Genomic DNA, 15,671 nt, shown 5'->3' with positions numbered 1-15,671 from the left:
TTATTTAAATTTAAGAAAATAATATTTACACACGCTAAAATTCCTTCCACCAGGCATTAGGACTTCCAGGTGCCCTGGTGCTGCCTTCCAGGAGAAAGCCAAAGAAATGTAATGGTTCTGCTCTTAAGGAGACCCTATAGGCACCAGTTTGAGGGTCACAGTTCAAAGCCAGACAGCAGAAAAATACAAGAGATTCTTATCTCCAATTAACCATCAAAAAGCTAGAAGTGGCAGTATAGCTCAAGTGGTAGAGTACCAGCCTCAAGAGGAAAAGCTAAGGGACAGCACCCATGCCCCCAGTTCAAGACCCAGTAGTGCCAGAGAGACAGACAGGCAGACAGAGGCAAAGACAAAGACCTTATAGTACTGGGGAGAGCAGCATAAAACTCACAATCTCAGAATATCAAACTAAGTGCTATGCGAATTCAATAAAAACGGTGTTCTCTGGCCTTCTTTACAAAAATTATTTCCATATAACTTGCCAGTTCACCCGTGATTTAAAAAACAACATGTCCTAGCACTGCCCCAACTGGCTTTGAACCATGATCCTCAGATCTCAGCCGCCTGAGTAGCTAGGATTACAGGCGTGAGCCACCGGTGCTGAGCTCTTTGATCTTTTATTTCACTGTTGCTTGAGAAATTTTTAAATGTTTTATAAACTGGGATCTGGCATATGGAACCACTCAGTAGGAATCAGTTCTTACAGATGAGGGAGTGGGCCCCTGGAGTAAAATGCTAGTTGAAAGCATAATCAAGTGTTACACATTTTAAAATTTGAGTTTCTTCCTTTTTTCTACCTTCTTCCTTCTTCATCATGCTGGTCTTGAGCCTGAACTCAGAGCCTGGGTGCTGGACCCTGAGTTTTTGTTCTCAGGGCTAGCATTCTATCACTTGAGCCCCAGCTCTACCTCTGGCTTTTTTTGGTGGTGAACTGGATAGAAGCGACTTTCCTGCCCAGGCTGGCTTCAATCTCAGCCACCTGAGTAGTTAGAATTCCAGGTGTGAGCCACCAGTGTCCAGCTAAGCCCTGTTTTTCTTGTCTGTAAACTAAGGATAAAGACCTCATGAGGTTAGAGGAAGGATTCAATGAGTTAGTATATAAAGTGAAATAAAAGATCAAAGAGCCCAGCACCGGTGGCTCATGCCTGTAATCCTAGCTACTCAGGAAGCTGAGATCTGAGGATCATGGTTCAAAGCCACCTGGGGCAGGAAAGTCCATGAGACTCTTATCTCCAGTTAACCACGAGAAAACTGGAAGTGGTGCTGTGGCTCAAGTGGTAGAGCACTAGCCTTGAGCTAAAGAGCTCAAGGACAGCACCCAGGCCCAGAGCTCAAGCCTTGTGACCAACAAAAAAGAACATTGGTGGCTCATGCCACTAACCCTAGCTTCTCAGAGGCTGAAATCTCATGAACAGGTTCACTTAGCAAAGTTAACTTTAATATCCAATTAACCATCAAAAAGCTGGAAGTGGTAGAGCACCAACCTTGAGCCAAAAAATCTAAGAAAGAATGCAAGGTTGTGAGTTCAAGACCTAGTACTGGCACACAAAAAAAGAAAATATTAAGCAGTTTACAGCAGAAGGATATATACAAATATATATATATACAAGATATATATATATATATATCAAGATGGAGTCAGCTCTGTTCTGTACAACATATATATATGTGTGTATATATACATATATATATATATAGTAGAAAAAGGGAAAGGAAGGGGAGAAAAGTGGAGGGAGAGGGGAGGAGGAAGGGAAAGGGGAGGGGAAGAGAAGGGGAAGGGAGGAGAAGGGAAGAGAAGAGAACAACTAAGAAGAAAAAAGTATCCAGGATTTACCAAAACAAAAAATCCTATGTTGTAAATGAACTGAACAACTCATGGGGGGGGAGGGAAGGGAAAGGGGGAGGGGAAGAGAAGGAAGGGGAAGGGAGGAGAAGGGAAGAGAAGACAACAACTAAGAAGAAAAAAGTATCCAGGATTTACCAAAACAAAAAATCCTATGTTGTAAATGAACTGAACAATTCATGGGGGGGAGGGAAGGGAAAGGGGGAGGGGGAGGGGGGAATGAGAGAGGAGGTAACAAACAGTACAAGAAATGTATCCAGTGCTTAATGTATGAAACTGTAACCTCTCTGTACCTCAGTTTGACAATAAAAATGTAGTAAAAAGAAAAAAGAAAAAGAAACCATACTTGGAGAAAGATCTTTCTGTCTCTCCACTACTATGAATCATCTAAATAAAATGATTCCTGTTTAAAAAAAAAATCCTATGTTAGTTACGGCACATGATGTCACAGTTACAGACCATGCTTCTAAGGGTTCAGAAAGACACCAAGGAAGCACAGGGAAAGGATGTCTGAAACACCTCTAGCTCCCACTTACTGGGGACATAAGATTTCTCAGTTTACATAATTTTCTGATAGCTGGATGCCTCCTTCTTTTCTTCTTTCAAGTGCTGGGCTAATCAGATTTAAGCATCTTAAGTAAAATAATTTCTTTCGTATTTGGAAAGCTTGCCAACTACCAAAACACGTAGACACCATTAAGAGGATGAGGGTCAACAGGAGACCACCTCACAAGAAACAGTACCCACCACTCGGGGGGGGGGGTACTTAGCAAAGCGAGAGAGACAGAGATGGAATACACTTAAGAATAAATCATAAAACGAGACAAACAACAATTATACTGTCTGCTATCGACCATGTGCCATTGAAAAATGATTTCATCTGAAAGCACTTAGCCTTCAAATAAACAAAACAAACTGCAGAGGAAGAAGAGATGCAGAATAGTGCTTTAATGCAAATGCATGGGAGAAAACAAAGATTAAGCAGAGGAAAAGTACACAAACAACATCAGTTCAGAGTATTCGAGTGTATATAATGGAAAGTGTTACAGGGTCCAGGCCGGGGGGGGGTGGGGGAGGTTCCACATGCCCTCAAGAGTCCATCACTTAGACAGTCTCAAGCAAAAAGATGGGTTTACTGGGGAAACAAAAAGCAAACTGCCCAGCCAGGGACACAGCACAGACTCCGGAGCTGCCACCGTTCCCCTGAGCAGTCCTCAAATTGGGGTTTATAAAGGCAAAAGCATGGCACAGATGTAGGGGCTTGACACAGGGGGTAGAGCAAGCAATAAGTTCACAGATGTAGGTTGACGCAGGAAGTAGAGCACGCAACAAAGCAAGCGTGGCACAGATGTAGGAAGTTGACACAGGGGGTAAAGCAAATAGCAAGCTAATCAGGCCATTTACAGAAGCAGAATTTTGGGGTCAGGTTGACCTAATCTACTCCCCCCCAACATTTCCTATGTTTCCCTAGTCAAGATGGAGTCAGCTCTGTTCTGTACAACATCCTTCCTTTTCTTGTAGCCTAGTCAAACCCTTGACTTATTTCATTACCATTGAGGGGTGTGTACTGGATAGGTAGGACCATCAGTTGTATGGCCCCAATTCTTTGTGTAAATGACAATGTATTAACACATGGGCCAATTCAGTTTCCTGTGCCTCTTAAGTGCCTAAGGTTGGCCAGTGATATCTGTGAGGTCCACCCCCAAGAGGGCTCCATGCAGGTGCTCTCACCTGTTTAAATCTCCATGCAGTTACATAGGTTAACTGGCACACCTGGGGGCAGTTACCTCCTTCCCTTGTCTGAGATCACACCCTAATCCATCTGGACACACCCTAATACACTTGGACACACCTCCCACCCTAGGCATCACCTGGAAGTGACTCTCTAGCCTGCCACATGTGCTTTATCCAATTTTCTTAATAGAGCTAGTCAACTCAGGAGTGGGAAGGTTACCACAGAATGTCCCCCCAAAATCTTAGTTCCAGCAGATCCAAAGCAACCTTCCAGCAGGAAATCAGTTGTGTGTGATGAAGTCCCATCTGCTTTTACCATGGTAGAGGTTATAGATTCTTCCAGATGAGACTGTCAGGCCATCCTTGATTTCACCCCAAACGAAATGGGCAGGGGCAGTGGCTCCAATAGAATGTCACACCTGCTGGGTTGCCTGCAACTTTCTGCATAGACTAAAGAACCATCTCTCACATGTGCAAGTCTCCACTCTTGTACATTTGTTACCACTGTTTTCCATGCCTCTAGTTTATCCTGCCTCATCTTCCCCAAAATGACTCTGGTACCTTGATCTTAAAGGAGAGCTGACGGGCGAAGATCATCCATCTTCTGTAACTTCTTCAGGCTGACTCAGAGATGCTGACCCTACCTAGCGGGTTGCCAGTATCAGATGTCCGTTAGGAGCGTTACTCCAGACTGGAAATTACATACAACAGTTAACTTTTAACAACTGCACAGACCTCTTCTTGGGCTACATCATTGTAGTCTTTATAGTCTTTTAGCACTCTGGTTTGCAGAAGCATTTTCCTGATTGGCTGTGGAACTGATCTCCAATAGCCTAACAATGCCTAAATTACCTTTATAGGCTTTAGACAGATCTCAATAAAGACAGGATCTTAGGTCTACAAGCTTCCTTTCCCAAACAGATATGCCAGCTCAAAATTCACTCAGGGTTGGGGGCTGGGAATATGGCCTAGTGGCAAGAGTGCTCGTCTCGTATACATGAAGCCCTGGGTTCGATTCCCCAGCACCACATATATAGAAAATGGCCAGAAGTGGCGCTGTGGCTCATAGTGGTAGAGTGCTAGCCTTAAGCAAAGAGAAGCCAGGGACAGCGCTCAGGCCCTGAGTCCCAAGCCCTAGGACTGGCCAAAAAAAAAAAAAAAAAAAAAAAAAAAATTCACTCAGGGCTTTGAGCAGATGCAGGGGGTTGAGATTTTAAACTATACCCCCATTTGACAAACTTAGCTTTACTACGCACTATCACAGATGACTGGCAAGTTCCTGCCCAATTAGACAGAAGACATGTGCATTAGAAAAGCATGCTTACAAACTATTCTAGGACCTTCAGGCTGTGATTAACTTTTTTTAATTAAATTTTATTGACAAGGTGTTGTGCAAAGGGTACAGTTACATAATAAGGCAGTGAATACCATAAATGACTCTAGGATCTGATGCCATCCCAGCAGTGGCTTACTCCCTCTGGATGCTCTATCACTTTTGTCCCAGGAGTGACTTTTCCACTTGTACTGAAGTGCCAGACTTTGAAGTCAGACCCACTTTACCACGCGAACCCCACTTTACCACGTGAACCTGAGATAAGCAGGCCCTGTGAGCAAACCCAGGACAAGCTTATTAGGGCCCAGCCAGTCTAGAACTCTAACTGCTGGGAATGCTTAACTCTGACTGCCCCCAGAATGCCCCGAGCCCTGAGCCAATCAGATTTGTACCTGTGTCCTAATCTTGCTTGAACACCTGATTGTTGTAACTTTGTTTTTTGCCTTTATAAGCCCTGTGTAATCGCAGCTCCAGGCTTCCTCCTAACCTCCGCTGTGTCGGTGGGTAGGACAAGGCCCGAGTTGCAGCTCGCTTGAATAAAGCCTTGCCTTGCTTTTGCATTTCAGAACGTCTGAGTCTTGGTGGCCTTCTTGGTGGTCGTTTTGCGACTTGGCATAACAGTACAGTCGCTGGACTTGAACTTAGGGCCTGAGTGCTGTCCCTCAGCTCTTCAGCTCAAGGCTAGCACTCTGCCACTTTGAGGCTCAACACAACTCACAACTCTGTTCCCAGCACTCTGCTGGCTGATTAGAGACAAAGACTCTCACAGGGACCTTTCTCTGCCTGGGCTGGCTTCGAACAGCAGATTTCAGACCAGTGAGTCTTACAAAAGGCCACTTTACTCCAATTAAAAGCAACCAAGTGGTCCACACAGTAGTTCTTAAGCATGCTCTTATCTGGAACTGATTTTTGTTTGGTTTTTTGCCAGTCCTGGCGCTTGAACTCAGGGCCTGAGCACTGTCCCTGGCTTCTTTTTGCTCAAGGCTAGCACTCCACCACTTGAGCCACAGTGCTCCTCTGGCTTTTTCTAGACATATGTGGTGCTGAGGAATCAAACCCAGGGCTTCATGTATACGAGGCAAGCACTCTACCACTAGACCATATTCCCATCCCATCCTGGAACTTAAGGGTCAAAGTTACATCTGACAAACTTGTAGGAATCGTCTGTCCTTCCTTGTGGCCTTTGCTTCAGGCTACTTATTTTAAAAGCCATTTTTTTTCTTCAGTATGAATTACTGCCTAGAACATCTGAACTCAATTGAGGTTTTCCTTAATGCAGGAATTACAAACACAAGAATCCAACTTAGCATCTTCGCTTTTTCAATACATCCAAATTGCAAAATGGCATCGAAATCAAGTTACATCATACTGTTATGACCAAGTCGCAAGAAGACCACCAAGAAGACCACTGAGAGCCAGACGTTCCTGAAATGCAAAAGCAAGGCTTTATTCAGGCAAGCTGCAGATCGGGCCTCGTCCTACCCACTGACACAGTGGAGGTTAGAAGGAAGGCCCGAGCTGAGATTTCACAGAGCTTATAAAGACAAAAAAACAAAGTTAAAGCAATCAGGTGTTCAAACAAGATTAGGATACGGGCATAAATCTGATTGGCTCAGGGCTCAAGGCATTCCGGGGCGGTTAAAGTTAAGCATTCCCAGGCAGTTAGAGTTAAGCAGGGAGTTTCCTGACCAGTTGGGCCCTAATAAGCTTGTCCTGCTAGCCCGGATAATTGGTGGCCTGGGTTACTCATAGTTTAAACAGACAACAAAATGGGGGCTGCCTGAAAATGGGGTTTACTTTAACTCTTCAATACAAATAAACTTTTTTTTAACCTTTTTAAAACTTTTCCAATTTTTAATACCTCCCAAGGGGCAGTTTTAGAAATACCAATTGAATCATTCATTTTTACCATCAGGTTTCCAGTATTCATCTGAAAACAAGAGACAGGATGAAGAAAGGCCTCCACTGGCCTCTCCTACAGAATGGGCATATACTCATCTGACTTCTTAGAGCTTGAACTGCCTAGGTGCCAGCTTACCCTCTTCCACCATGCATGGACTCCCCCTATGGCCTGTCCCATCATGGACTTCCCCCAGGGCCTGTCCCACCATGTGTGGACTGGCTAAGCTACACATTTGCCATATCATGGCTCACTCCTGAGGATAGGCTCACAGGCCTGCCCCAGGTTTTTCCTGTCCTTTCCTGAGAAACCCAAGCAGTTCTTTACCCGTGATAATCATTAATATCCAAATTTCTAACATTTAGTCCCAAATTTTAACAGTAGAAATAAATTTCAAGTTCCCAATGCCTTTGCTAAACCAGATAGCTTGATGACAGTGCCACAGCCTTATGCATTAAGATGCCAAATTTTTCAACCACAAATTACAGAAAATCTTTTTAACTGTTGTTTCTCTTTAAAACAACACAACGCAATATCCTTTTAGACTTTTGGTAACGCCCAAACTTGATGACCATTTTGGAGCTAAGCTCACCCATTTTTATATCATGCTGACAGTTTTTCCTCTTGAACATGTTCACACACACACACACACACACACACATTCATGCAATAAGATCTTAAAGAGCACAAAAATGATCATTAGGCCATACATTTTCAAGAGATATTTTGCCAATCTTACACTTGCAGGTGATCAGGATTTAAGATAAAACACAATACTTTTCTGCTGAGATAGCTGGAAGGGGGTTCCCTGGACTAAGACTCAGCCCACAGACAGCACTTGACTGTAGTCTTTAGCCCAATTTACTAGAGCATTTTACACATCAATTGACCCTGTAAGTACCTTCAGTTGGAAGGTACCAGAGGGTGATCTCTTAGCCCACCAGGTGGCCTGACTATCTTAGGCCAATTTTAGGTAGGAGCACTTCACAATTTCAATTTGTTAACTTTAGCTAGATGTTAGTACAATATCCTCACTTGCCTGCACACTCCCAGCTGCCTCATTACAGAAGGGACACAGCACAAAGCAGGCTCTGAGGTCCCCTATAGAGACACAAGACTGAACACAAGAGACTCAAGACTAAGGCAAACACAGAATTCAGAAAAACATAACACAAAACAGGACAGAGACACAGAGAGATATGGAAGATTTAAGGCCGCTGCTGAGGAATTCACAGAGAAGATAGACTATAATAGATAGCACTGACCCTGCTACTTCCTCTTTCCTTCTCTGGCCTCCTGTCATGAGGCTCAAACTCCTCTCCCAGCTCTTTGGCTTCCTGGAGAATCTGGCCTTTCTCTGCAGTGGTGAAGAAAATGTCTAGGAGTTGCTGGACATCAGCCCAGGTGGGTTGATGAGTCAGAAAAAGAGTAGCAAGCAAAACCATACACAGACACAACCATACACAGAACGAGGAACAAGATCAACATACATGTCCTCCACTATGAGGACCTTCAGAAGGGGGGTCAAGGCATCCCTTAACCACCCCAGCCTTAGAGAGCTCCTGCAGCCAGCTTCTCTCTGCCTTAGGTCCACAAACAGTGCACTTTTCCAATACAGACAGAACCACACAGATGGGCTCACAGACTTATAGACAGGCCCACAGGCCCAGAAACAGACACAAACACAGACCAAGCTCAGACACACAAGACACCTGCACCTCTGCCTACACCTCCAGAGGTTTCTTTTCTTCACATGGGCATCTTCCCCCAAAATAGAAGGTGGTTAAGGACTCTTCCCAGTCAGGGAACCAATAAAAGTTACAGGTTGGGTGGGGGAGGCTCCACATCCCCCCAAGAGTCCACCACTCAGAGAAAAAAGATGGGTTTGTTGGGGAAGCAAAAATCAAACTGCCCAGCCAGGGACACAGCACAAACTCAGGAGCTGCCACCGTGCCCCTGAGCAGTCCTCAAATTGGAGTCTATAAAGGCAAAAGCATGGCACAGATGTACGGGGTTGATGGATGCAGGGGGTAGAGCACGCAATAAGTTCACAGATGTAGGCTGACGCAGGAGGTAGGGCATGCAACAAAGCAAGCATGGCACAGATGTAGGAAGTTGACACAGCGGGTAGAGCAAATAGTAAGTTAAGCAAGCCATTTACAGAAGCAGAATTTTGGGGTCAGGTTGACCTAATCTACTCCCCCCAACATTTCCTACTATGTTTCCCTAGTCAAAATGGAGTCAGCTCTGCTCCCTACAACAGAAAGGAGATCTATAGCTGGTGGAAACTCTTGATTGCCTTTTGCTATTGTTTGGATGTGTCCCCAACCACCAGTGTTAAAAGCTTGGTCCTCAGGCTGTGTTTCTAACAAGACACACCATTAAAGGGTGGACACTAAGAGCTCACCCTGGAGGAACACTGTGGAACCCACGGCTTCCTCTTCTCTTCTCTCTTCATGTTCCAGCCTAAGGCAAGCAGGTTGCTAGCACATCACATAACCCTAGCCATGTTGTTTTGCCTCCCTCAGGCCCAAAAAGCAAAGGGAACAATTGACCATGAACTGAAACCCCACAACTGTGAGAGTAAATGAACTTTCCTCTTCAAGCTGACTGTCTCAGGTATGTGTTATAGCAACACAAAGCTGACCAATACACTCACACAATTGTATTTGCTATGGGGAATTCCCAGAGAAAACCTTCGCTATGATTGAAGCCTTTATAGTTCTGGGGTGTTTTTTTCCAGAGCTGAGGACTGAACTTGGGGCCTTGCGCTCACCAGGCAGGTGCTCTTCCGCAGAGCTAAATCTCCAGCCCCTGAAGCCTTTAATCATTGCTCCAAACATGAATCTCCTTATAGAAAGACAGCAATGAGTTAATCCTTGAGAATAGACATTAACATCCTTCTTAACCCACCTGAATGTTTAACATTAATGTCCTTGTGAGTCTGTTTTCTCTCTCTACCATTCACTATTGGAGTTGGTCATATAGCTTGAGCTCAGAGTCTGGGCACTGCCCTGAGCTCTTTGGCTCAAGCCTAGAACTCTATCACTTTGCACCATAGCTCCACTTCTGGTTCTCTGGAGATAAGAATCTCATGGTCTTTCCAGCCCAGAGCTGGTTTTGAACTGTGATCCTCCGATCTCAGCCTCCTGAGTAACTAGGATTACAGGGGTGATGTACCAGCACCCCAGCTTTAATAATGATTATTTTGTGTCAGTACTTGGGCATAAACTCAAGCCCTCACACTCTCACCTGACTATATTTTGTTCGAGCCTAGTGTTCTATCACTTGAACCATACCTCCACTTCTAGCTTTTTAGTGATTAATTGGAGATAAGAGTCTCAGACTCTCCTACCCAGGCTGACTTTAAACTTTGATCCTCAGATCTCAGCCTCTGGATTAGCCAGGTTTACAGATGTGAGCTACCAGCACCCAGTTCAACATGATCTTTAAGAGCTATTCATGCAGATGAAAAAAAAACAAACTTTGACTCTTATGTGCTTTGTGGAGCTTGAACTCTGGGTATGGGCACTGTCCCTGAGCTCTTCAGCTGAAGGTTAGTGTTCTATCACTTGAACCACAGCACCACTTCTGGTTTTCTGATGGTTAACTGGAAATAAGAGTCTCATGGACTTTCCTGCCCCAGCTGGCTTTGAACCACGATCCTCAGATCTCAGCCTCCTGAGTAGCTAGGATTACAGATGTGAGCCACCAGTGCCTAGATCACATGAATTTTTTTTTTTTTTTTTTTTTTTGGCCAGTCCTGGGGCTTAGACTCAGGGCCTGAGCACTGTCCCTGGCTTTGTTTTTTTGCTCAAGGCTAGCACTCTGCCACTTGAGCCACAGCGCCACTTCTGGCCATTTTCCGTATATGTGGTGCTGGGGAATTGAACCCAGGGCCTCATGTATATGAGGCAGGCACTCTTGCCACTAGGCCATATCCCCAGCCCCAGATCACATGAATTTTTATAACCATTCTGATGACTGAAAATGTAATTAATATTCAGTCTATCATTTAAATTCATATGCAATTTCTTAAAAAAAATACTACAGCTTGTCTTTTCTCTACAGAAATATATTAATCAGAGAATGGAATCAGGATCAACCGAACTTTCAACTTCAGGAACTACAAGAACCTAGGAAGTAGACTACATGACATGAGTGAGAAGAAATGGGACAAATTCAGCAGGTAGAACTCCACAACTAGCTTAATCTCATATCATATATGTGTGTGTGTGTGTGTGTGTGTGTGTGTGTGTGTGTATTCTATTAAGAGTCAGAAACAGAAGATCCAGAGACATTGCACAGTCCTGCAGCAAATTCTGATTTGGGCAAACAATCCATCAAGAACACTGTGGGGCCAAAAAGGAAAACTTGAGTGTCATGAGAAATCAAACTATACTAAGAATGATTACCAGTTGAATTCACCATAATGGCAATTTGCTTATGTAAGACAATGTTCTTATTTTTAAAAGATGCACACTAGAGTACTTAGAGATAAAATGTTAACATGTATATACTTTGAAATAATTCAGTGTAAACATTAGGTTTTGGAAAAGACATGAGACAACTGTAAAAAAAAAAATTCCAAAACAATGAACACACATAGTTCAAGGTTCATGCTGTGATGTCAAGGAAAATGGTTCACAGGACAAAATGATACATTTACAGATAAATCTGCATAGCAAGGGGCTCCCACAAGGTGTGAAATGTAACTTCTTAAATATGGATACTAAATTATTCACTTTAGAAAGATATACTAATATAATTTTAGATTAACTTTTCTGTTTTGGCAGGGCACTGGTGGCTCATGCCTATAATCCTACCTACACAGGAGACTGAGATCTGAGGATTGTGGTTCAAAGCCAGCATGGGCAGGAAAGTCCATGAGATTCTTATTTCCAATTCACCACCAGAAAACCAGCAGTGGAGCTGTGGCTCAAATATTAGAGCACTAGCCTTGAGCAAGAAAGCTACCGAACAGAACCCAGGCTGTGAGTTCAAGCCCTATTAAAAGCAAAACAAGACAACAACAACAAAAAGTTTAGTTTTGTTATGCTCATGTTGAGAATCACAAGACAAGGATAGAAAATTTGAAATTGTAACAATATTCCAGAATAATCCCAACTTAAAAAGCATGCCATGTTGGTGGTTATGTTACTGTATTTCCTGAAGTCCTCCCTTCCATTCCCTATATGAAAACTACTTCCTTTGTATATACAATATATATATACATCCATATATATGAATATATAGTATATATCTCTATACACACTATAAAGACATGAATTACATATAATTTAACCACCAGTTAAATGTTAATGAATTATAATAAAAATAGGGGATTTCCGCCCCCCCAAGAAAACATCATTCTCCTTCAGACTACAGACAGGTCCCAGCTACAGAGTGCTTGCTCTTCAGGGAGCCTCCTGCTTTAGGACAGAGAAGCAGCCTTTTAGTTCTGGTCAAGGAAACGTGCAATTGAAACAAGCAGCACCTGCCTTTTGGGTATGGAATTAATAGACCCAAAGTAAAATGAGAGCGGGAAAAACAAACCTGAGGCCGAGCTGCCTGCAGACCACCTCAGCATCAGCAGAGTCCCATTGGTCGTCACAGATGGAGCCCCACTGGCCAGCGCGGTACAGCTCCACCCGCCCCTCGTGCCCACCGCTCCCTCCGGCCAGGCGAATGGCAGGCGATGCTGGGCCTGGCGACAAGCAGTTGACAACCAGTTAAACGTATCTGTACAGTGATCCGTGAGAGCTGATACATTTCGTTTCCTCCCTTTCCCACTAACATTTAGTAAGCCACAGCAGTGACAGAAGCACATATACATTCTACTTAATATGACTACAGCAGTATTGACCAATTAAAATACCCCAGCCTGGGTGCGGGTGGCTCACACACATAATCCGAGCTACTCAGGAGACTGAGATCTGAGGATGGCAATCTGAAGCCAGCCTAAGTAGAAAAGTCTGTGAGACTGGGATCTTCAGTTAACCAGCAGAAAAAGCCAGGGAAAACCGGAGCTGTGGTTTAAATGACAGAGTGCTAGCCTTGAATAACAAAGCCCAGAGAGAGAGCCCAGGTCCTGAGTTCAACTCCCAGGACCAGCACACACACACACACACACACACACACACACACACACACACACACAGTCACATTTTCATCTTCCCAAGAAATACAACGATTTTTCATTTGAAAGATAGTTTAGCAAAGAAGTTGACTCATATTTTACTTGTAGATAAAAAATTCTCCATGTGTTTTCATTTATTGTTGCTATTTGCTATAACCCATACCTACACACATGATCTTAGACTTCGTATGTTTTGGAAAAGCTCCAAATTCTAGATGACAAGACGCTTTTAGTAAATGTAATTCTCAAACTAAAAAGATGTATTAAAGAATCATTGATGTGCCCTAAGGTAGAGTCAGTGTTTGCTGATGTCATGTTCTCATTTAGTTGACCAGAAGAAAGTCTTCTTTCATGCTTATTTCTTTTTTTTTTTTTTTTTTTTTTGGCCAGTCCTGGGCCTTGGACTCAGGGCCCGAGCACCGTCCCTGGCTTCTTCCCGCTCAAGGCTAGCACTCTGCCACTTGAGCCACAGCGCCGCTTCTGGCCGTTTTCTGTATATGTGGTGCTGGGGAATCGAACCTAGGGCCTCGTGTATCCGAGGCAGGCACTCTTGCCACTAGGCTATATCCCCAGCCCCATGCTTATTTCTAATTCATCATTGTGTTCAGTATGAGTTTATAAATGACCTGCAAATCATCTTCATAGCATGATTATGAACAAATGGAGAGATAACAGTAGGTAAAAGGAGAGGAGAGAAAAGGGGGGGCATAGTTGTACACGTCTATAATCTCAGCACTCAGGTTGGGCAGGAGGAGAAGAGAGAAAAGAGAGAAAGAGAGGAACGAACACAAAAAAGAAAAGGGAAACTAAAGTCAAAGCAGATAAGCAATGATAACTATGGATAACTTAAAATGTTAGACATTTTTATCAATGAGGCTCAACAAAGAGTAAAACCAAGAATGGACAAAAAAAAAAAAACCAACAACAACAACAAAAAAAAACTCAGCACATTACTATACCCACTTCATGTCATCCGGCACCAGTGCTCATGAGCAAAAGGATCCTTAACCAGAGGATGAGAGTAAAAAGAAGAAAATGGGAAAAGTAGAAGATACACCAATTTAACATGCATCCCACATACCCCAAAAAAGATTATGGCTCTCTGAGCCTACATTATCCTGCCCTTGACATTCCAGCCCATTAATGTGGATAGCTCTAAACAGAGTCTCTTTCTTTCTTTCTTTCTTTCTTTCTTTCTTTTTTTTTGCCAGTCCTGGGCCTTGGACTCAGGGCCTGAGCACTGTCCCTGACTTCTTTTTGCTCAAGGCTAGCACTCTGCCACTTGAGCCACAGCGCCACTTCTGGGCGTTTTCTATATATGTAGTGCTGGGGAATCGAACCCAGGGCTTCATATATACAAGGCAAGCACTCTTACACTAGGCCATATTCCCAGCCCCCAGAGTTTCTTTCTTGTGATGGAATCTTCATAATATATGCCTGCCTTCTGGAAAATTCTACTCCAGCAGAAACTACTGCCCTGTGCTGACTGTAGGCATTTGAGGTCCTAGAATATCTGGCAAGTTGCTCTTTTCAAGAAAAATGCAAAGAACAATATTGTAAGCTGGAGTAGCCTCAGCTTGTGGTCATACATTAGGTGTGCAGACAACCTGCACACCTAAAAAGATAGCTATTCACTCCTCTACTTACATTTGTAAGAACATACAAATACCTGCATGCCTAAATCATACTGTTAATAACCACACACTTACCTCATAAGAAGCTTGAAAGAATTCCTGTTTCAAGTTGTTGATTCCTTTTGTAGGAATTGTGTTAGCTACCACCCAAAGAAGCCTGAGAGTATGATTATATCTCATTATACAAAGTTGTATTTTGCCTCTCCTTTCATCATGATTCCGTTACCAAAATAGGTATATATTACACAGTACGTACTTTTATAGCCAAATCATATTTAAAATGTTTTCAAATGAGTCACTATTTGAAAATTAAATGGAATTCAAAGAGTTAGATGCACTTTTTTTTTTTTTGGCCAGTCCTGGGCCTTGGACTCAGGGCCTAAGCACTGTCCCTGGCTTCTTCCCGCTCAAGGCTAGCACTCTGCCACTTGAGCCACAGCGCCACTTCTGGCCGTTTTCTGTATATGTGGTGCTGGGGAATCGAACCTAGGGCCTCGTGTATCCGAGGCAGGCACTCTTGCCACTAGGCTATATCCCCAGCCCTAGATGCACTTTTAATGAGGATTCTCTTCTTCCTCTCTCTTTCTCTCTATTCTCTCTCTTTGTCTGTGTGTGTGTGTGTGTGTGTGTGTGTGTTATGTGTGTGTATATGCCAATATTAGGGCTTGAACTCAGGGCCTTCAGCTCTTTCTTAGCTTTTTCACTCAAGGCTGGTGCTCTACCACTTGAGACATGTCTCTACTTCTAGTTTTTTCCTGGTTAATTAGAAATAAGAGTCTCATACACTTTCTCCTTGGGCTGGCTTCGAACTCTGACCCTCAGATCTCAGCTGCCTGGAATCACAGATATGTGCCTCCAGTATCCAGTTCTCTATTTCCTTTTCTTTTTCTTTTGAAACCTGGGGATTAGACATGAGGCAGCATCATACATGATAGGCAAGTGCTCCACCACTGAACTATTCCCCTCATCTTGAAGATCATTTGACTGTCAACTATGATGATTTAAACTTATTTCTTATTTAAACCCTTTAGGAAATGACTTAACTAAGACATTTTTATCATCCAAGAGCATTTTTTTAAATACAGTAT

General features: G+C 43.4%; 1 protein-coding gene across 1 annotated transcript in view; it reads right to left on the bottom strand.

The window, feature by feature from the left end:
- Prss12 (serine protease 12) overlaps window positions 1-15,671 on the bottom strand; it is a 67,439-nt gene that overhangs the window by 39,531 nt on the left and 12,237 nt on the right. Inside the window, exon 2 of the mRNA XM_048333367.1 lies at window positions 12,367-12,517. Coding sequence (XP_048189324.1) covers window positions 12,367-12,517 — 151 coding nt within the window. The remainder of the gene's footprint in view (window positions 1-12,366; window positions 12,518-15,671) is intronic.

This window comes from Perognathus longimembris, chromosome 24 (assembly GCF_023159225.1).
Source record: "Perognathus longimembris pacificus isolate PPM17 chromosome 24, ASM2315922v1, whole genome shotgun sequence".
Lineage (NCBI taxonomy): Eukaryota > Metazoa > Chordata > Mammalia > Rodentia > Heteromyidae > Perognathus > Perognathus longimembris.
Note: the sequence above shows the minus strand (reverse complement) of the source record. Positions and strands in the feature narration are given on the sequence as shown.